The following is a 23371-nucleotide window of genomic DNA, read 5'->3' as shown; positions in this document are numbered from 1 at the left end:
GTTTGCTGTATTTACTAAAAGAACAAGTTGGAACAGCTCATCAGTGAAAACTCATTTTATGCCGCTTCTTCAGTGACTTACTAATTAAGGGTTTGTGAGAGCATACAGTAATATTAAAACTCTGAAAGTGCTTGGGAATTTGCTCATGGCAAATGAATATGATGGCTTGTAGTTCCCAGGAAAATATAAGTAATGGTAATTTAGCCAGCCAAAAGAAGGAGGAGATGGTTCAAGTTTCCCTGTCCTTTTCCAAGGAGCAACATCTGCCCAAGAGGGTGGGAAAAGACCTAGAGGACTCTTGCAAATTTGGAACAGCATTCACAATTATGATTATCAACCTAACGATAAATTCACACATCAAACTGCATCCATTCCCACCCTCCCAGCGCACATACACATAATGGAAAGGTGAACTCCATGTCAATCCAAGAGTTTAGGAGTTTAACCGGCTTTTAAAACGCCGTCGATGCATCGCACCCGCACACAGCCACAGCCACACACGCTTCTGGCCCAGGAACCACGGAGAGTCTCGCAGTCGGGCAGACGTTGCCGGGCTCTGCCCCGGCCCCGACGCCGCGGTGAGAGGCGGCTGCCGCAGCCGGGGGCCGCCCCCACCCCCCCTCAGCGGGTGCAACCACCGCCTCGCGTCCACAGGGAGACCTTCCCAGAGCACGGAGACCTCCCCAGAGCGGGGAGACAGACCTACCTAGAGCCAGAAGAAGCGGCGGGAGCGCCGCGCCCGCGGAGCCCATGGCGCGATGAGGTGCGGAGCCTGTATCTGTGCCACTCCCGACCTGGCCGCTTCCCAGCGCGGCACTGAGCGCCACCTGCTCCTCGCCGCCCCGAAATACCCCTCCTCCTCCTCCTCTTTCTTCCTTCTCTTCCTCCTCCTCTTCCACGCCCCCTGCGCGACGCGGGAGCAGAGCGGCCAGAGGCAGCTTCCCCCACCGCAGACGCGGTGCTGGCCGGTGGGCTCCCAGCGGGCCCCTGCAGACCTTGCGGCCGGGTTGTGCCCTTTGGTTCTCCGCCGGTTTCACTGCCTAGAGGAGATACCCGCGCTCGCCCTGGCTGGTGCTGGCCTGGGCTGGGTGGGTGTCCGGGGCAGCCTCAGCCGGGGGTACGCTGAGACAGTCCTTTGGAGGTGTGGGGGTGACTCTTTCCAAGTTTTGTAGTCAAAAAAAACGGAGAATCGTGGTACAACGTGGATTTATGTGACAGCGTAGACTGGCTGTCTTCCCCGAGTGTTAAATGGCACATTTAATGACACTGCGTTTGTATTTTCTCATTTAAGTGCAATTCCTGTAGAATATGTCCCCGGCTATGCAGGAGCGCAGCAGGATCCAGGAGTCTTGCCACACAACTAATCCGAAGTCGGCAATGATGGTGAGCATATATTGCCTATGCAAAATACTGCCTAAATTGGCTTAGGTGCCAGGCCAATAACCAGGGAGACAACATGAACTGAAGCCAGTAAAAATAGGAGGGTGTGGATTTCAGCTTGCAAAGAAATCAGAAAGAAGTGTGAAGTGTAGCGTACCTGTGTGGTGTGGAGCTTTCAGCCTATTTAGTCTTGTTAGTGCTGTTTGAATACCATATATTCAGAGTATTTGAGAAACATTCATTTTCTCCATCTCACAGTTCTGTTAAATATAAAAATCTGTGGGTGCTACCTTTTCATGTGGAATGTATCCTATTTTGTAACAATGATTTCTGCTGAATAATTTTGAACTTCTTGGCATTGGCAATATTGTGTAATGAAAAAGACAGTTTTCCTGGAAAATTGAAATAGAAATGCTTGCTTCCTTCCCACTTCTCAGCATCTAGGTCATGGTCCTTTAGGTGTGACACAGGCCAGAACTTTTAGTTCAGGATTGCTATAAAAGTATATGTACTTTCTTGGTTTATTATTTCTCTTCAACATTCTGAATCTAAGTTAAAATGAAGAAGCCTGTCAACAGTTGAGTTTGTTCAACAGGTATTTATTCGGACATTGTTTCTCTATGAACACAATGTAGTTCAAGAAAGCTCCACCAGGACATTAAAATCATTGACAGAAGTACAGCAGGGACTTGTCCCTCTATGACTCTCATTGATCTCTTTCACACATTTAGTCTTTTAGGACATTCAGACACATTACTGATCCTAACGCATGAACTTGCATGTGGACTCACGATGAGCACTTCCCAAGACACTGTCACTTCTGAGCTCTGAAGCCCTCAGTCATTGCCAGAGATGACTCACATGTCTCTCAAAACAGTCCCTGGGTTTGCTCTTCTTGGTGTCTCAGAAGCTCTGCAAACAGACACTTCAAGCTGCAGCTACCTGCGGCAGAAACGTCAGCTCCAGTACCAAGTGCAATCCAGTGACCAGCAGGTGAACTGTGATCAGGAGGCTTCTCCTCTTTATGTGCACCGAGTGTTATGTCTGCAGCTCTGAGACAAGGAATAACACTAATTAATGGTTACTAGTCAAAGGACAATAAAAAAATCCACAGCATAGAGAAAAATGGGTTTTTAATAGATGAAATAGCCACACCCTAAAACCAACCTCCGCAGACTAAGATGTCTCAGTTTCCTAAGAAACAATGTGTTTGATTCAGTTACATCATTCTATTTATAAATATACCCTAAGGATATGAAACTTTCTTCCTCATCCAGACACAATGTTGAAAAATAGTTTCTCACACACAAAAGCTGTCTCCCAGGGTGTTGCTTCTCAGACCAACATTCGCCTTTATCTACGAAGAATAGGTCATAGGAGAGTAAATACATTAGGATTGTATTTTTTAACATTATTCCCCTGGATGAATACTTCTGTTTTAAATAGATTATAAAGCGTTTAATTACAGCCTTCTTATATAATGCTGACCTGTATATTTCATGTTATAGAAAACCAGATATTCCGTATTGTCCAGTATTTCACCTCTTTTGTGTTTTTCAGCTATTTTGTATTTATTCTTTGCTCTACCTGTCTGTGTTGTTTAATGATATGTTTTATAGCACCCTGTTGGGTCTGCATGTCAGTGATCACAGAGACACTTGCCAAAAATGCCATATCTGCTTTAGCTGGTTTGCAAAGATTCAGGCTTGGTTCTATGTAAATATGGATTACTTGCACTCTAGAAGGACTTATTTTGTTGGCAAGGGGCAAAGAAACTTTCTTCTATTGCTGTGGGAAACAAGTACCTGATCAGTTCTACTACAAAATGATTACTATAATTTTTGCTTTTTCAAGAAAAATGAAAAGTTGCAGAGAGGAGATACCAGGCAAAGATTTGATTTTTTAAAGATAGTCTGGTGAACACATTCTTAATAATCAGTTTTATTGTGGAATTTTACAACTAATGTGTGTTATCCTAGCTTTTTAGTGTGATGATAAAATGTACAATTAATGCCAACCTTCTCAGAAAAAACATTCAGGTATTTCTCTTTTACCATCTGTGAGGGCAGGTCACAGAACCAGAGTTTCTGTGATATGCGAAACTGAACAGTTTTTCACTAATGTGTTTCTGGGAGGGGCTCTTGCAAAGGTGATGTGATTTACACACAGGAGGCCAAGGCGTATGCCTCCAGGTCACTTCTCTTATGTGATTTTCTGAAGATGTTACAGGGAAGGGCTAGCAAGTATCAGTTATTATTTTTGGCAGACACATGATGTCTGTAACAAAAATGTTACATTAAGGGCTGCACTGAAGGCAAAAATAATAAGCTACTAAAAAAAAAAAAGAAATCTGAAGAGGAAATGTTCAAATTAGCTGTGAGGATGTAGTTTAGACATTAGTAATATTATACTGAAAAAGGTCGAAAATACACAAATGAGATTTTAAGAATTATTTAAGCAATGAGAATAAAACAGGTCTTCACTATGCTACAGTCCAGTCCACACATTTTTAACACTTTGTGCAGTTTTGGTTCAAACATCTCAAAATGCTACAGCAGAACTAGAAAAAGGTGGGAAAGGTGGGAAATATCCTAAACACAAAGGCTGATTAAGTAAATTCAGACTCTTTGCTCTGGAAAAGACATCCCTTTAAAAAGGCATAGGAAATATGTACTATAAGGGGCATGGATCAGGCTGATGGGTCAGTTGTACTCTGTCTTTTACAATACATGAGGGAGGGGTGTCTGATGAAGCTGCCACATAGCAAGATCAGCAAAAACAGAAGGCAGCGATTCTTCTCCCGGGGAGCAGGCAGGTGCAGATGGCAGTGCTGCAGGGTGGCAGATGTTCAACGTTAACCTGGGTTCCCAGCCAAGGTCAGAGAAGAGAAAGCTGTCAAGGATTGTTGAACACATTAAAACATTCCCAGCCTATGGAGGCCTTGAACTGCAAAAAGAGCTGCAGGCTGGAAGAGTGCTTGTGGGAAGCTGGTTGCCTGCATGCCTTGGTTTTATGTTTTTGCTATGGTTTCTGCTTTGGCTGACATGAGACAGGACTTGGTACTGGATAGAGGTTTGGTCTGACTCAATATTGCGTTTTGGGCCAATTTATAGTTTTTTATTAAACTGATTTAATGAATAATCAGGAAGACAGACTTCTTAGTGTCTATAAGGATTGGTTATTTTTAGTGTTTAGCTCATTCTATGGTTTAATTCCAAGCCATTATTGAAAATATCATGGCTGATTTTACTTTATTAGATGTATTTCTGTATTAATATTTTATTATTAAGAAGATAGTTGCTTTTACCTACTGGGAATCTGCATAGAGGGCAGAAGTTTAGGGAGAGTTGAAAATATCCTGTAGTCTCACTTCCTTTTGAAAGCCTTTGCATTCAAAGGGTGGACAGCTAATTCAGGCAGCAAGACTCCCTGTCTGTAGGCTTCAGAAATACCTACACTGCTGACTTGAAGATAAAAGCAGTCATATAGTTCAGGAGGAGCAGTGTGTTAGACACCTGAAGTAGTATGTCGTGTAAAGTGCTACATTGAGCACCCTCCCCAGCCACACACACATAGATACCCCATGTGAGGCAAGCTGAGCCACACATTTAGTGCCTGTTCCCAGGCTTCATGTTTGCAATTGAAAAGTCACAAGGTACAGCAGTTAATGGATCACACCTGCCATAGGTGACATATTGTTTCTGTCTCAGTCTTCGGCTCTGCTTTTATACCAAAATCTGGACTCAGTCTCCTCTTTGCCTGGCTGTGCATTCCCAACTCCACCTTTCGTACAAGTGTGCAGGGAGGCAGTCAGGGGGTTGGTGTGGCTGTAAACTAGCATACAAAGAGAGAGAAAGGAAGTCGCAGATGGATTAAAAAGCAGAAAAAAGGCAGATCAGTTTAAAATCAGTGAAGTTGTCTCCTTTGCCTCCCCATGCATCTCCAACTCTTTGAGAATAATCTGAATACACTTTGTGAAGCTGATTTTCTTACATGATGATCAAGAGTAACCTACCTTGTTACACAAGCCATCTCAGAGGAAAAATTTTAAACCAAGTAACCTGTTTTCCACAAAAGCTGTTAAAGATGAACAGAAAAAGACAAATAGAGATGATGAAGACTCGAGATAGACCATGGCAAAATGTTTGAATGTCTAGCTGGGTCAGCATGCATTTGATTTCCTGGCCAGGTAATATGAATCTTGGAGGGACTAAACAGGACTGAATGTTGAAGAAGTCAAGATTTTAGAGATAAATCATTGCAGCTGTAGGTATTTTTATGCTCCTTTTCACTGCAGGCAATGACAAGCACGCCACTGTTCTGAAGAGCAATCCTACAGGAATAATATTCATGTCCTCTAAAGTGAGGCTGTCCTGATATGAAATTGATATTAAGGACGGGGTTCAAAGTAAAACCTTCAGAAGACGTCACATCCTCAGCAATAGCTGAGAGCGACTCCAGTCCTGCTCCTGATGTACAGCGCAGCTTCCTACTCTAGTAATATCAGCACAGATTTACCTATTTTGTGCTTTTTGACTGAGCTCTATCCTACCTAGCACTGAGTATATGCATATTTTTATTGATTCTTTTTCCAGGTGAGCAAAGCTTGTGCCTGCCATGGGGATGTTATGTTAACAGGAAATAAGGTAGGCGGTGAAAAAATGCCCATTCACCTGTGATCTCCAGAAGTGAGGCCCTATAGGGGAGCCTGCTAATGAAGCCTATGTAATTTTGTGCTTCTTGGAGCAGCAGGTGTTCTACCCCAGCAACTTTGGTCCACTTGCCAAAGCATTAACATTGATGCTGCTCCAATAACCACTTGAACTCATAAAAATACTAAGTTTCTTGAAAATATTTCTCAGGCAAGAGTTATAAATACATGATGAGGAGATGAGAACGTCAACATCATCAGAATGTGCCTTTAAATTTTTGACCATTTCTGTTTTGAAAATGTAGTTGTTTTCTGGTTTGTGGAATTAAGACCTATTAATTCATCCTTTTTATTTGCCTGTCACAAAAAGTTGCTCAATAGTCTGGTAGTCAAGTTTTAGCAAACCTGATTCCTTTAACAATTCCCACTGAACCTTGCTGGATTTTAAATTAATTAGATGAGATGAATTTAAGTCTTAATGCATTGCTTTGTTGTTGTGTTGTTGTTGTTTTTTTTTCCTTATATTATTGGCAGCTTAAACCCATAAAGCTAATAAAAACCAATACTGAATATAGAAAAAAGCCCTTTTGATAGATACATAAATGCTGAATTGAACCTTTTCTCAACTACTCATTTGCTACATTATCCTCCATTAGCTAGTAAACCTTGAATTAAAGATGAAAAATCAGACAGGTGGGTGAAGGATAAAATGCGGTAATATGATCAAGTGTCATCCAGTTGACCGGATGTACAAAAGTGTTCCTTATCAGATTGCAGAAATCTTTCTCATCCTGTAACAAGAATGCACTTGGGGGGCCAAACAGGCCAGTGCTCAATAACCAGAATGAAACCTCTAAGTGCTTTGCATAGATGGACAATCTTATGTTGCAGCATTATCTTATAAGACATGTATTGCTCTCTAAAATATACTTATTAATGGCTGTTTGCTGAGCGTTATAGGCATCCTTCCAAATACCATAATTCATGAAATAAAGAAGGCTGGAGACGGTGAATTAATTTTGGCGGATCCCTCAAATAAACAGTAAAAATCAACTTGGTAGTTTTTGAGGTTCCTGAGAGTTTCGAAATATACAACACCAATACCACCAGAACTGTTTTTTTTCCCTGGCCAACAGAATAGTGGAAAGTTTCAGGTGAACCCTAGAAGTTTTGAATTGTAATAGAATCTGCTGCGGCATAGTGTAAGATGTCTGAGAGCAATAGGATGGCAAACAAAAAGGTGAGCTATCAGTGATTATGAATATGGGCCATGAGATGTGAATACTCAGCAAGGTTTGTGTATAAAACTCTCCAAAAGGAAAGAAAAATAACTATTTTTCTGGTACTATGTCTACTGTTGCAAAATTGCAAAACTTCAAATGCTTTTTAGGGAAAACTGAAGATATCCTGTTTTTTGTCTTATTTTCTCTGATAAGATGAAGAGGCTCTGTAAGGAACTTTCACTAGGGAGAGATCCTATTCCATTACGTCAGGAGGAAGAACAATTGCACCCTTACCATTGAATAAGCCTTTACGACAGAAGATAACGCTGAACTAGTTATATGAAACTTTGCAATAAATGTTAACTTCAGTACCAAATCAAGGTGAGCCATAACTGAGAAGCAGATTTCAACATGGCCACCACTGAAAGCAAACAGAGAATGTGTGAAAAGATGGACAAAGTGTGAGGAGACAACTGACATGCTGGATCTAAATGTGCAAGCCTCTTTGAATACTTCGATTCCCTCTGCCACTTCTTTGAAAATCCCTAGAAGGTGCAACATTCAGTGTGTCTCTGAGGAATGCCTGTCCTTTCTGAGAAGACTTACTATGCTGAGAAAAGGAGAAGGGCAGAAGGGTAAGTGTACAGCAGGGCAAAAGCACTAAAAGAGCACTATGCCTCACTGTACTAGAGTCAGAAGAAAAATCTGCCTGAGGGTCTTTTACTCACCCCTTTCTTTGACTGAATGAGCAAAGTCCAACATCTCTGGGGTGTCAACCCTCAGGCTTTGTAAATAAAACATGACTGTATTGCAAATAGCTCACTTCATCATCCACTTCTTTAAACAGAATCCTGTTGTGCTGTCTAAACGGTGCCGTCAGCCAGACGTTACTAAAACTTCATCAGTGCTCTAGTCTTTATGACTCTTATAGGGCTCAAACCGCACCCACTGCATGGACTGCTATTGCCTTTGAACTGAGAAGTGTTAGGGCTGCTTCTGCTAAATGTAATTAATTATAATCCAGTTTTGTGCAAATCTCAGAACCACAGAATCACAGAATGGTTGGGGTTGGACGTGACCTCTGGAGATCATCTAGTCCAACCCGTACGCTAAAGCAGGTTCGCCAGAGCAGATCATACAGGAATGAGTCCAGGTTAGTTTTGAATGTCTCCAAAGAAGGAGATTCCACAACCTCTCTGGGCAGCCTGTTCCAGTGCTCTGGCACCCTCAAAGTAAAGAAGTTTCTCCTCATATTCAAATGGAACCTCCTAAGTTTCAGTCTGTGCCTGTTGCCTCTCATTCTATTGTTCAGCATCACTGAAAAGAGTCTGGTCCCATCCTCTTGACATGCATCTTTGAGATATTTATAAACATTGATGAGATCCATTCTCAGCCTTCTCTTCTCCAGGCTGAACAGACCCAGCTCTCTGTCTTTCCTCATAAGAAAGGTGCTCTAGGCCCCTCATCATCTTCGTAGCCCTCTGCTGGACTCCATTCAGTAGTTCATTGTCCTGAAACTGGGGAGCCCAGAACTGGACACAGTACTCCAGATGCAGCCTCCCCAGGGCAGAGTAGAGGTGGAGGATAACATCTCTCAACCTGCTGGTCACACTCTTCCTAATGCACCCCATGATACCGTTGGCGTTCTTGGGCACAGGGGCACATTGTTGACTCATGGTTACCTTGTTGTCCAACAGGACTCTTAAGTCCCTCTCTGCAATGCAGGTCAACCCTCAACATGTACTGGTACCTGGGGTTATTCCTCCCCAGGTGTAGTACCCCACACTTACCTTTGTTAAACTTGGGTTCTTCTCTGCCCAGTCCTCCAGCCTGTCCAGGTCTCACTGAACAGCAGCACAGCCTTCTGGTGTGTCAGCCATTCCTCCCAGTTTGGTATCATCAGCAAACTTGCTGAGGGTGCACTCAGTCTCTTCATCCAGGTCACTGATAAATAGGTTGAACAGGACTGGACCCAATACAGACCCCTGGGAAGCCCCACTTGCTATGGGTCTCCAACCAGACTGCATCATTGATCACAACTCTCTGAGCTCTGCCATCCAGCCAGTTATCAGTCCATCTCACTGTCCACTCATCCAAACCTACACTTCCTGAGCTTACCTATGAGGATGTTGTGAGAGGCAGTGTCAAAAGCCTTGCTGAAGTTGAGGTAGACAACATGCACTGCATTCTGCTCATCTACCCAGCCATTCATACCATCATAGAGGTTATAGAAGCTATCAAGTTGGTCAAACATTATTTCTCCTTGGTGAATCCATGCTGATGGCTCCTGATAACCACCTTTTTTTCCACATGCTTGGAGGTGATGTCCAGAATGAGTTATTTCATCACCTTTACCAGTATGGAGGAAATGATACATTATATTACACTTAGTGTGAGAAAGTGATTTTTTTTTTTTTTTTTTTGAATTCAATTGAAAAACAATTTTAAACAAACCAAAAAAAGAAGTGGCTTTACCTTCCCCCCCGCCCCAATTTTAATTGAAATATTCCCATGGAAAACGTCCAGCAAACTCTAATGATCAGATATATAGAGAGACATTTTGTAAGCACTGCCCTATGACTAGACAGGATGTTGCTATTACAGAATTATGATTCACCACCAGAGTAGTTTCTGATGAGATAATAGTTAAGTAATTACATGGTTTGTAATGTTTTCTTAAAGTTAACTCTGATATAAAAGGTGTAATCTTTGTCTTCTAGGAAGTTTTGATACAAATGTTTACTAGGCTTAAAGGAAGATGATGTGAATCCCTTACACCTGTGCAAGACACTGGACTATTTGGATCACAGGAATAAGTTGTACAGAAAAATCACTGTACAGGAATAATGGTTAGATGATTAATGTGTCTTCAACTTTTATGTATGTAATGTCATGAAAACAAATCCATGTCAGGAAGTGGTATGGTCCTCTGAGAAGATTTCAAGTATGGCTATAAGTATAGAATCCATACAGTTAATGGTAATGTCTTTCTGACAGCTTGACCACATTCAAGATTTCCTGGATGTTATGCTCTGCAAGAATGCTTATTTCTATAATAGCTTTCTATTGACAGGTAGATGGCTTTGTTTTTAGGTACTAACATGCTTTTCTATCATTCTTCTATAAATTAAAAGCAAACAAATAACAAAGGAGGCTTGCTAGACTCTTTATTTTATTTTTTTTTTAATCAATAAGACATGGAATAATTTTACAGAAAAAAATGCTGTGCAGAATGTTGTGATTTTCTTAAAAAAAGATGTATATCCCCTCTTATTCCTGTTAAGTGCTATAATTAACAATGGCACATTCTAATTCTCTTGCTTTTATTTTATTTGTGAATGAGATCATCACTTATACAACAGTTAATTCAATAAATTTAAACAATTAGACTATGTGGAATTCATTAGATGAGTGTGACTCTGACTCCAGCCTCTCAGTGCTAAGTCAGATGAAAACCTCTGGCTCCAGTTGAAGGTGGATTCCCCTTACTCAAGCTTGATAGAAAAGGCATATCATGGTCAAAATGACTCAGGACAGGATATGTACTAAAAAAATCAGGTAAGGGGTCAGGATAGGTGGGTTGTGTCTGCAGCAAGGGCTCATAATACAGACCTTGAGTGACATCAGACAAGCACAGGAACATAAGCAGCAGTCCAGGTAGATTGCTCTAATGTTGTTGTTTTCTAAATCCTCTAAAATTACATGTGGGATCAACAACCTCTAGAACAGCCTTGAATTGAAGCAGGAGTGATGGTTTAAAGCTTTTGCTCCTTTCCAGAAAACTTTTATGCTGTAGACACGTAGCTCATCTGTTCACTCTAAGATTAGCTACTTCAGTGCTGAAGTTAGGAACTGAGTCGGGCCAGACTCCCTCTGTCACTTGAGCACAAGTTATACACTCAATTTATTACTATTATTTTTACAGGTTTTTATTTGAATGAAAATTGTTTAGCTTATTAGTTGTTAGAATCATATCACAACCCTACTTCATCTTTTTATAGGTACAAAACAGATTACATGCTGTTCTGATACTGTTTGTTCCTGCCAAATTCCCATGAGATGTTCCTGATGTTTGCAATATTGCTTTCAGTACGCTTTTCTGTTGTATATAGTGAAAAGCAGTGCTGTGTAGAAAGGCTCTATGGATAAAAATACAGATTTTACTAATCTAGACTGTATAAGAATAATGTGCCATAGTGGTATCCCCTTTACATACTTATATTTTAAATAGATATTGTAATTGAAAATCTGATAATAGGACAAATGTGAAAAGGGAAAAAGCATCATGAAAAAAAGGAAAGCAGTGTGGTTATATGAAGCTTATTACTGATTTTACAGTGAAAGCAACTCTAAAAAGAATGGAATGGTGGTCTCAAACATACTTTGCGTTGGTAAAATATGTACTTTTGCATAGCCTTTATATAGGGAAATAGGTCTATTGACTTGTATTTCTTCAGTTAGGCAGATGCTTTAAAATAAGACATGAAATGTCATCAGAAAAAGTAAAAAGCTCTGCTTTACAGTTTATCATAACTAAAAAGTGAAACACTTAATCAAAATAAAAGTATGCTTCATAAAAAGGATGTGTAGCTTGCACAACTTCTGAGTAAGTTTATGAAGCCCAGAAAAATGACCTCATGGTTAGCAGACTGGCTGAATAATAATAAATATAAGTATATCCTCTGCTACCACAGACTTTCTGTGTGTGTATAGGTGAGTCATAATTCCTTCATAAGTCTGTTCCTTTACAAAACCATAATAGCATAACAGCATTGATATGCCTTTAGAAAGATACCATAAGGAAAAAAAAATTACAGTTCTGGGGCATTCAGATGCTACGGTGACAAGTGCTATTCAAATCTTTCAAACAAATTGACTAAATCATACATTTTCTTAAAATAAAACTTGCATCTTCCATGGGACTGAAAGCAACTCTGCAAATATTAATTTATCTTATTTTTGCTTTCTATTTAACTCACACGATGAATGAGGTTGGGGTTTGGAGAAGGTGACCTTTGAAGGTCTCTTCCAAACCCAAACGATTCTATGATTCTATGAAGTAGGGATGCTATCCACAGCTCCTCTATGTTATATTTTGCTTCTTTTCAAGTCCTTTGTGCTCTGAACTGGGGCAACTCACCTCATCCTCCTTAGGATTGGGTGTGTTTTCAGGCATGCAGACAAGCATGGCAAGGCAGTCCACAACTTGGTGGCTCCTGAGGCTCCGCGAAGCGCAGCCACCCACCGTGTTCCCACGGAGGCTTTGCCCTCTCCTCTGAGTCATGCTGCTACCTTCAGCAGACTGCTGTTGTGAAATAACCACCTTTCCCACAGACACAAGGAGAAATTGCAAACACTTTCAAACTTAATCCTATAATACTTGCTGCATTCACATAAGTCTCAGCCTTTCCCAATAATTAATCTCTAATTTAGGAACTAAATAGAAGGAACTTAAGAATGTCTTAAGAATGTCTTTCCAACAATAAAGCACCTTCTGGCACACTTCCAGAGTTGTACTTGCCAGCATGTTCAGCCTAAGCTATGGTCTCTTCTTCATTAAAAAAAGTCTTTATAAAATATATTACTGCTTTTTAAGATATTACTATAAGGTCAGTACTAAGTTAAAACTGCGATGTTTTTTTTTTATTTCTGTAACATTTGCACCGAGAAGAGGAACAAATTTTCCTGGCTTCCTTGGCAAGGCAAAAACTTCTCTGCAAACAAGTACATCTTGTAGAATGTATAGTACATCTCCTCAACATTTTCTGATCTATTGGCAATCAATACCGAGTTGTCTCATGCTGAGACAACATCACACTTGCCAGAACACCTCAATTTTCTCCTGTTAATTTTGTGTGTTTGCGGGTAATATAGGAAGCTCTCAAGAACCAAGCACGGTCCAAAAGCCCCAGGGAGAGATCCTTATGGAAGTAACACAAGTGCGGCAAAGAAAGGAGGAAACTTAATATTCTAAATAGGCTTAAAGCCATCTTTTGCTATCTACATTTCAGTGTATTCTCATATAAATTTTTAATCTTTGACACAAAATAAACATCATTTGTTAAGTGCTTATTTAGTATGCAAATTCTTCATCACTTCTGAAACTCATAAGTAACAAAGATGAGGTGTGACTTATAATACTAAAAGAAGCTTGCCAGTGCTGAGTTTCCTATCTGTGCTTTTGTTAATTATAATTTTGTACACTTTAAATGCATTGGATTAAATAGCTACACAATAAATTTACAGTGACAGATTATGAAGCACCCTCCTGGCTACTCCAAGATATACAGCAAGAGTCAAACTTTCAGGGTACCTCTAAACATTTTCTGCATAAATATGAACATTTCAATTTGCAGACACAATTGTGCCCTTGGTTATTTGAGTACAGTGTGCAATTGGATGGGCTCGAATGTTTTGTGCATACATTTTTAGGCCTGCCAAAAATCTTTTTCAAGTTCAAACAGTTATATAATTTAATGGGTGAATCCTTTATGGTCCACTTGACCATGAAAATTTATTTCTTGGAGTATCCTGGGTTTTGCTGGACTAACTGAATGATAAGAATGAGAAGTCCAAGGTATTTCAGTAATTTTCACCCAAATTTTGCAACTGCTTCTATCTTCTGAATTGTCATTACATCATTTACCATATAGTATTTGGTGCATCCTCACAAGTTTGCATGTTCTGCTTTGTGAACTGACAGTCTGCTCTCACAGAACTGACATAAGGAGAACATTTTGAAAGTGCTGCGTTTTCCTTTTCAAAATTAGAAGGTGATAAAAAAGACCAGGATTGCTACATACAGGAATGAAATTCAACATACATAGGTGTATATAAAAATATTATGCATTTTCCATATTAAAATATCTTAGAATCTTTGAACTCAATTCCTCTCCAAAAATGAGTAACACTTGAAAGCATGTCCTTGAATATCACAAGATGTCATAAGAATGTTAGTTCTTTTGCATAATTCCTTTGCATGTGTGCTTGATTTGCTGCTTCTTGTTCTGCTTCTTGGGCTTTTTTTTGTTTGTTTCTTTGTCCTTTTTTTTGTTGATGCACCAGAGTTTAGAAAACGTTGTGACCACTGTATGTATATCTAAGTTTATAATTTTACAGTAACGATTTTGAGGCAGACCTGAGCAATAATTTCTGCTTTTCTTTTTTCTTTCATTTCTCCATTTTCTTCTTTAGTGGCCTCTTGAAAAATCCAGCCTGAAGAAAAGAAAAAAGTGACTAAGAACTGCTCAAAGAATACAATGCTTATTGGTATCATTGATGTGCTGGCTCTTATTACTAAGACTGTAAAAAATAATTTAATATTTTATCACTGAAGTACAACTGAATAACGTTGTTATTCCCAAAACAAAAAAAACTAAAGAGAAATGTCATGAAAACAGAGAAAAGGAGTACAGTTAATATATAGTAAGTGATTGCTGAGTCATTTTTATGCTCACATAGTATCAAAAGCTAAAATGCTTAATAATATTTGGTACTTAATTTAATAAATAATACTTTATTTTATACTTGTCAATTTTTTCAAGAGATTGTGCATATTGAAATTTATGGACTGTAGCCTTCTAACGCAAGTATGAACTAAGTATTTAGCTTGCATAAGAGTGCCCACTTGTGGTGATACTTACACCACAGGCCTAGCATCTCTTGCACAAAGAGAAAAACTGGTTATCAAAGGCCACAGACAAAGCTAATTTAAAAAAAAAAAAGCCACCTTAATAAAACCTTAATCGTAATAAGACCTGGTTTTATTTTCATAACATATTGGAAATACAGGTTTCAATTGGTTAGCATTGCATGTTACATTGCATGTAGTGTTATTGATTATTTTGTCATTTCTACAAGATTTCACTCTACTGATTAGATAATATTAGTGTCTGTGAGGTTCCAGTTATGAAAAGGGCACGGCAGACAAGTTAAGCATATTTATTATGTTTTGTTTTTCATGAAGACAAGAACATGCAACTTACCTTCCACAAAGCAAATATAAGCAGTGCAAGAATCAAGAGTCCAGCGAAGATACTCAGGAGGATAACCCATAAGGGGACTGTACCTGGTGGGAGTTCTTTGGAAATCTTAATCATGGTCTGCAAAGTGTTCACAACATAAGCAATAAATAACTTGGACCTCTAAAATATCAGCAGAGCAGCATGACTTTTATTAGTATGTGGCGATTTGCCAGGGTATCACTCATTTTAGGTACAGGAATTTATAGGGTGGAATTGAGAAAATAAAATAATCTCCAACACGAAACCCTACATTTATATAATAGCTTGCACTTTGTAAATATATTCATTTCATGAGGGTCAGCCGTGCTATAAGTCAGTTATCATTATTATAAAGGATAGGGGACCAAAACCATGAGCGTTGAAGAGCTGAAAACTAGACATTCAACTTGAAATTATGTCTTATAAAGTTAATTCTGCAGTTTCTTGGTTTGTAAAGGTAGCTCTCATTATCTGCAAACATCTCAGCTGTGTTTTCACTCCTGGATTGAATTTCTGTCAATCAATTACTTCAAGCACCTAAGAAAATGAAGATATTTCTCTTTCTACCTGAATCCACTACTATAATGTTATATACTTTCTTACCAAGGAAAATGACATGAAACTTCTGAAAAATAAAGATTCTGTTTGAAAGATATATCCTGGGTGATGATGTGGAAAGAAATAATATATAAAGAAATAAAAAATAAAATACAATCTACAAAGTGAGATCACTTCTAAATGGCCCAGGACAATATTTCAAATATTGTTGATTCCTTAAAATAATTTTAATTATTCTTTGAATCTACATAGATGCAGGAATCATTTATGTTGGAGCAGGCAGAAATACTTCAGACAGTACTTCTCACCCAGGTACATTAATGGGTACTAGGATCTCAGTATCATCATCTGAGTAATTCTGACATTTCTGCTGTAAAATGGAATCAGTTTTATTTAGAGTAGGATAATACAACAGGTAACCATCAGTTTACTAGTGATGAATGAAAATGAATGATTCAGTAGCACAACAATTCCTATGAAGAGTAAATCCATGAATTATCCTACTCTTACCTCCACTTTTTGATGGTCATTTCTCAAAATCAGTGATGAGTTCTCACTCCTAAGTAATGCTTTCGCAACAAGGGTTAAGCTGTGAATAGTTGCCTGGAAGAAAAGGAATGACTGTCGTTAATAATTATGTATTTTGAAGTAGAAGAAATGAGAAGGGTGAAAGCAAAACTTAATGCTAAAACTAATGCTGAAAAATGTGAACATCAGTGAAGTGGCTCATGTGTGTCACCTTCAGCATACCCATCACTGCAAGACAGCTTTGAAAGAGTAGAGAGCAGAAATTTCAAATAAATACTAATTAATCCTGGAATACTGCTTTGTCCACAGGGAGAGATTCAGGCTTTCTAAAATTCTGCTGTATCTCCCTTCCCACCCTGTATTTTCCAGAGAAAAATGAAGACACAAAACAAGAACTCAGTATTAGAAATGTATCAAATGAGGAACACAGACCACAGCCTGGTCATTGTTGTAACCATCAGACAATACTGAGGTATGCTCTGAGGTGGACTCTCGCTCCTCTGCTCTTTTTGATTAAAAAATTCTTTCTAGACTTGAGAAGTCTCTCCAGATTAAAACTTATTTTAAAATTATTTGCTTCTATGTACCCCTCCCTATATCTGCTGAATTAGAATTTGTGGATTCATAAGTAACTAATAAAAAAAATGACCATCAATACAGAATGGGTAAGGGTTGTCTCCATACCATGTTTTGAAATTCCTGCTAAGTTCTAACTACACACTTTAAGGATACTACAATGCATGTAACATAGTTTTGAGGAAATTTTAAAATGGCAAGGGAAATTATTTCAAATACTATGGGACTATGGAGACATAAGAAAATTAAAGGTATACTTTGAATAGACATCACAAACATTGGCTTAAGTTTCTTGTACCTGAATATTCTGAATACAAATGGGATTCACTTACTTTTATGATGGTAGGTTTCCATACTCTTAATGAAACATTCACTTGATATATGTCAGATGGGACCAATGCACAATAAATATATGCACAGCTGTATGTATCACAGTCCTGTTTAAAAGGCACCAGCAATAATTATTAGGAGACACATTACTGAAATAAAACTATGTAAACTACTATATAGACATATAATGGACTTGCTGTGACGCTAATACGAAACTGATATTAATTCCTCGGCCTTTTTAGGTAAAAATGACACTGCAGTTTATAAAACAAGTTGAAATATCCATGCTGTGATAGAATACACTCAGTTTTTACAGGTTTGCTTAGCCTTGAGGAAGCTCTATTACAGTAAGTAGGCAGCAAGAGGCATCAGCAGACCTCCTAAAGGAGGCACAGCATGTAACCACAAGTGTTTTTCTGCCAACAGAACTGTGGCTTCTCTGCAGTGTTTCTTGATCCTTCCAAATCTTGGGACACCCAAATCTTTCAAGCAGGGCAGGGTGCACGTGTGAAAACTTAAGTATCCTTACATCTCAGTATCTGCTAGCTAGGAGGGCAGCAGCATTACACTTAACACTTTGAAACATTTACTTAGCCTACACCTTTATAATCTCTGTAAAGGACTATGATAAGAACAGCAAAATATTCTTCTCACAGGATGGTTCATTTGAACTAGAAACTCCACATGTACCTCTGTGCTGAGGAGGTAGTATGATGGCTTACTCCTGACATGCCAACACAGCTATGTTAGAAAAATTATTTTGCTCATCTAAATATGAGAGGCTAATCCTTCCCAAACAGGGATCATCAATTAATTTTTACCAGTTGCATGGAAAATCTGTCAGATTAGAGTGCTAGCATTTGAAAATATTTTCTATTGGATGTCTAAAAAAAAATTACAAGTCAGATGAGAAGTTTAAAAAATATTATTATTTATTAATTACAATGGGAATACAGAAGATTAAGTCTACTCGCTGTCAAATGACCTGCTGTTATTTATTCATTTGCAAAACCCACCCCAAATTCAGTTCCACGTACAGTTTTGTAACCAAATAAAAAGTATAGCTAGTAGATAAAGGTGGCTTTCCAGGCTATTAAGACAAAGTGAGTTTCCATAGGGTACAGTTTAAGAGAAGCTTTTATATATTTATTGCAGAAGCACTCAGGTCAAAGATCTGAGTTAATATCTGGGATTAAAAAATATATATACTATATGTAGGCTTACCATAATTGTATCCTTTGTAGGTTCTTTTATTTTTGGCAACACAAATGGTTTCCCAGCGCTGATCCTTAAGGGATCTACAGGGTAACTACTTTGGCAGATGGCATTCTGTTAGCAAAAATACAAATATTCTTATTGTATGAATACTCAATCTACTACAAAAATGCTCTGGAAATAAGCCAACATTAATAATATTTAATTGTAATTATGATATTTACTAACCACTAAATGCAATAAAACTGGTTATTGCGAGAGGGCAGAAGAGGAAATGCAGATGGTGTACATAGTGAGGTACCATTATTCAAACAAGAAATGAGCTTTCTAGGAGATACTTTAACCCAAACTCTATCCAGCCACTTAAACATCTGTAGAAGCAAACAAGAGCTTCCTGTAAGATGACCACTAAATGAATCAGTAAGAGCTAGCTATTAAAAGAGCTAAATAGCTTTTGCACGAGAATCCACAGAGGTTCTGCCCAGACAGGTTAAATGCAGGATTCAGGAGCCCCTGTTGCAGTGTCCAGAGATGGAGCAGGGGTACTGGAGCACTGCTAGACCTCTGTGTCTCCTTCAAAGGCAGATGGGAAATGCATGGGACTTTTTATTTTTTATTTTTTTTGTCAGGTCATTCACTTTCAGATTGGTCACCTGAAGAGGACTGCAAATCCCCTGCAGTGCACTTTGGCACACTACTATTACTAGGGTGTAGCTAGTGGCAGATTAATTATAACCACAGTAAAAGCACAGATTTGTTGCATTTTTGTGCAAACTTGGGTCAAATGTGATGATTGCCTAGGAATAGAAATAATGAAGGAAGGAATTTTAGATCAGACACAATTTCTTTGTCTTCTAAACATGAAATATTTTTGGAGTTTGTTTTTTTGTGTGTGTGTTTGTTTGTTTTAAAGTGAACCTTGAACTTTCATTTAGATAATTTGGTTTGATTTTCAGTGCTGCAACACATCAAAACTAAGTGAAATCTTGTAGCCTCATCTAGGCGTTCATAGTCCGGATTGGACTAGATGATCTTCTGAGGTCCCTTCCAATCCCTGACATTCTGTGATTCTGCAAAATTTTTGGAGAGAGGTGCATGTGTGCGTTTGTCTCTGAGGGAAAGATTAACAAAGGAAAAAGAAGGTTAGGTCACCATTTAGTGATATTTGGGTTCTCCAGCTATCCAGTTGTTGATATAGCTCTAGTTTTAATACCTAGAGATCTGGAATCATGGGATTTGCTGGAATTGTGATCTCTGGCTGCTCGGGGGGAGTGAAATGGAAAAACTCAAAAGAGGGCTGCAGGGAAGAGCATTTGAAAGACATGAACTACTATCCCCTTCAAGTTTTTTCAATATCTCATAGAAGGAAGAAGCCAGAGGACTGCAAGTGCTGGAGAGCAGACTTGCAGGAAGGCTAATTTCAGTAACAGAAAGCAGAGGACTGAACAGGAGTCTGAGCTCTAGAGGTACACAGCAGGACTAGAGCATTTGCAATAAGCACTGCTAATAATGGAGATAATCTGAGTCACATTAGGCAAAACTAAGAAAGAAACTCCTGTCACTCGTATTTCTCTCTGGGCCCCTCATGACTTGGCAATATATCAAATTAACCTTGTTATAGCCTAACTATTTAAAATTTGCTTGTTTCCTTTTAAGAAAATTTATCTCTCTGTTGTCTTATGTAGATCTCTTTAGACTCTTAAAACACCAGCAACCTGTCTTTTAGACTAAAAGCAATATCTACCTTGAAGCAAGGCAGAATCCCAAATATTTCCATTTTGCAGTTCCTTACAGCAAAAATTTCAAATTTTGAATTAATTATAAAAATAAGAATTCCTAGCTTACTTGGGAATGTGATAACGCAGTGAGGTAGAGAAGAGTGTTCTTGGCTTCTGTCACATTGGGAAATAAGATCTGCAATGTGAGGTTTGGCATTGGAAAGTGTTCACCTTTTTCAATCTATTAAAAAAAAAAAGTTTTGATTAGTACTTTCCTTATTTTGTTGGTATTTTTTTCCTTTCCCTTTCCCTTTCCCTTTCCCTTTCCCTTTCCCTTTCCCTTTCCTTTCCTTTCTTTCCTTTCCTTTCCTTTCCTTTCCTTTCCTTTCCTTTCCTTTCCTTTCCTTTCCTTTCCTTTCCTTTCCTTTCCTTTCCTTTCCTTTCCTTTCCTTTCCTTTCCTTTCCTTTCCTTTCCTTTCCTTTCCTTTCCTTTCCTTTCCTTTCCTTTCCTTTCCTTTCCTTTCCTTTCCTTCCCTTCTTTTTTTACATTTCCACAGTCAGTTATGCAAGAAGTGGTGTGATGAACTCTTACTTTTTCCCCTGAGAACAGACTGTTGTGAATTAGCAGACACATTCTTCTGTGGTCTTTGGTAATACTTTCTAACAGTTAAGAGCATCTATTGAAGGAAATAAAGTAAATAGGATGAAAGGGGGCATTTTGGCATAAATTCCATCTTGTTATCTTGTTTACTGCATCCTTGTTTCATCTGGGACTTCTATCTAAGGTAATTTCATTTCAATTTTTAATAAGGTCCCAAAATGCTTTAACATGGCAGAGGAACCACTGTGCCAGCAATGGCTCCTGCTGGTTCCTCCTCAGGTGTGCTTAGGCAACAGCCCTCCTGCTCACCTGCTCACCTGCACCCCTTTTTCCCTGAGAAGATCACAGGACACATCTGTAAGCTGCTGTAGGTTGGACAAGAAACAAAACAAAAATCCTTTGCCATTGCTATTTACTGAGGCTGAGAACCTTCCTTCGGAGACTGTTATCCTTTGTATATGGGACCCTTGCTCAGCTTTGGATTTGGCACTGGGAAAGAAGGATGCTCTGAAGATGACTACATTCAGTCATACTGCAACTTAAGGCTGGGCTTCTAGACCATTAAACATTTTTTCTAACTGATTTTAGTTTACAGTAGTCATCCTATTAGTAAGATAACACTCTTGGAGTATGGCATTTGCTGTTTTCAAAGCTAACTGGATTTTTGAACTATCTGTGCTAAACTGCAGTGAACATAGGTCATTCTAATTTACTAGGGCATGCTCTCTTTCCCCTGCTGAGGGCAGTAGCTCTAAAACCCACCCAATCTACTTTGCAGAGATGGACCATTCTGGGATGCTCTGAATCACCTTATTCCAAAGCAAACAAGAAAAAGAAAGTGTTAAACACATAATACCCATGTATTTTAGCAAATTGCTTATCTGGTACTTAAGTAGTAGGCTATCACATTAAGCAATTCAAACAAACAAAGAAGACAGTACCCATAGCATGCAGTTTTGTTTCTTACCCTATAATGTAAAGTAACTTCATCCCCAATCTGCTCTGTTGTGTTAATAGCAGTAGGGATGGTATCATTTGCTGCAATTATAACATGGTGCTCTTTGAATACACTGCAGATTAAAAAACAAACAAACAAACAAAAACAAAACCCACAATAAGTACAAAAACTTCATAAAAGCTCTAGCAGTCACTAATCTAGGTATTTTCATTATTTCATGAATCCTTCAGAACTAGCCTTGCAATGAAGAGTGCACTGCTACTTCCACTGAAGTTGAAATAATCCATTTTTTAACTAGTTTTCACTTTTCATTTTGTACCTTTAAAACTTGAGTTCAGATGACACTACAAAATGAGCAAATGTTTTTCCCCAAAATACTACATCACTACTACTACTACACACTACACAAAATACTACATCACATACTACTATTTTGCTGTTCTTATTCTGGCTGTGCAGTTCCTTATCCTGAGTATTGCCATGTGAAATGGGTAGGGCCCTATAAAAGACAGAACCATGTAAAAAAAGAACAAGACAAACATATTCTAAATTCAACCTTATTCCCTATGAGACAAGCAAAGGCTGGATTTGAACCATGAAACATCCGAAATGAATGTGACTTAACTAGTTGAATGTGCACACCATGCAATGTACTCTACTGATAATATTTATAATGTTTCTAATTGAATTCTAGCTGTTTCTGAAAACAAAGTGTACTACAAGATCTGAATTAATGTCTGAGTTGTAAAAAATAAACCTCTGAAAACCTAAAATTAAGGCTAGCTTTTGGAGCTGGAAATAAAACATGACACTATGCAATATTATAATTATACAAACTCACGTCCATCAGGAAGCTGGAAGTATTTGCTTTCTTATGTACCTGAAACACCTTTGAATGAATAGAGCAAAGTACAAGAATCAACAAAAGCTGCTGTTGTTCTTGCAAACTACAGATCAAATTTATATAGATAAGACAGAGCTACAGTGGAGATAGGGACAGTGACTGCTCTGTTATTTCATATAACTATTCTTTTCAATGCCGCCTATGCTCCTGTTCATAAACTGAGAAACTGTCCTCTGTAGATACTAACTGAGCACAGGTCAACAACAAAACAATACCATGTTATCTTTGAACATATTTACTGTGCCAGCCAGTAAAAGTATAGAGAAGCACCAATACCTTACAAATATCAATCCTACTTCATATTTAACTGGAATTGTGACGTGTCCTCTGTTGTCACTCAAGGTCTCGGGTGGTTCTTCGCTGTCACTGAAATAAAACAACATATGCCACTGAGACTGTGATCATCATCTGCACACACAACACAACTACTGGGTAGGAAAGGATCTTAAGAAACTGAAATACCTACAGCTCTGGGTATGAAAACACACTACTAATTTCCAGATCATTACTATCTCCTTAAAGTAAATTCAAAAGATCGTTTCCAGTAACTAAAAAGTTAAATCATGCACCAGTCGTAGACTAGAGACACATCTTTATTGAAATTACAGACTGCAGTTGGCTGGATGAAAATGGACCAAGTAAGGGCCGCTATCACACCACACCTGTGTTTTGCAGCAACAGCAAACACAGAGGGCAAGTGCATTCCTTTACCACAGACAACTTTTG

General features: G+C 38.6%; 2 protein-coding genes and 1 long non-coding RNA gene across 4 annotated transcripts in view; 1 reads left to right on the top strand and 2 right to left on the bottom strand.

Moving 5' to 3' along the window:
• Positions 1–1032, bottom strand: part of ITGA2 (integrin subunit alpha 2) — a 65778-nt gene extending 64746 nt beyond the window's left edge. The window contains exon 1 of the mRNA XM_005500880.4: positions 707–1032. Coding sequence (XP_005500937.3) covers positions 707–752 — 46 coding nt within the window. The 5' untranslated portion in view covers positions 753–1032. The remainder of the gene's footprint in view (positions 1–706) is intronic.
• On the top strand, positions 625–10103 carry LOC110357672 (uncharacterized). Of its 2 annotated transcripts, none has more exons than XR_010468787.1 (4): positions 625–763; positions 1292–1383; positions 5976–6026; positions 9975–10103. It is a non-coding gene; the product is annotated as an uncharacterized LOC110357672 (long non-coding RNA). The 2 variants fall into 2 exon arrangements; XR_002411441.2 differs by lacking the exon at positions 9975–10103 and adding an exon at positions 7468–7601.
• Positions 10104–10732: 629 nt separating this feature from the next.
• Positions 10733–23371, bottom strand: part of ITGA1 (integrin subunit alpha 1) — a 78779-nt gene continuing 66140 nt past the window's right edge. The window contains exons 23-30 of the mRNA XM_005500876.4: positions 22922–23011; positions 21751–21853; positions 20310–20423; positions 18474–18578; positions 17252–17356; positions 16326–16418; positions 15240–15356; positions 10733–14469 (exon numbers count right to left, since the gene is read on the bottom strand). Coding sequence (XP_005500933.1) covers positions 14425–14469; positions 15240–15356; positions 16326–16418; positions 17252–17356; positions 18474–18578; positions 20310–20423; positions 21751–21853; positions 22922–23011 — 772 coding nt within the window. The 3' untranslated portion in view covers positions 10733–14424. The remainder of the gene's footprint in view (positions 14470–15239; positions 15357–16325; positions 16419–17251; positions 17357–18473; positions 18579–20309; positions 20424–21750; positions 21854–22921; positions 23012–23371) is intronic.

Source organism: Columba livia, chromosome Z, assembly GCF_036013475.1.
Source record: "Columba livia isolate bColLiv1 breed racing homer chromosome Z, bColLiv1.pat.W.v2, whole genome shotgun sequence".
In the NCBI taxonomy this organism is placed as follows: domain Eukaryota; kingdom Metazoa; phylum Chordata; class Aves; order Columbiformes; family Columbidae; genus Columba; species Columba livia.
Note: the sequence above shows the minus strand (reverse complement) of the source record. Positions and strands in the feature narration are given on the sequence as shown.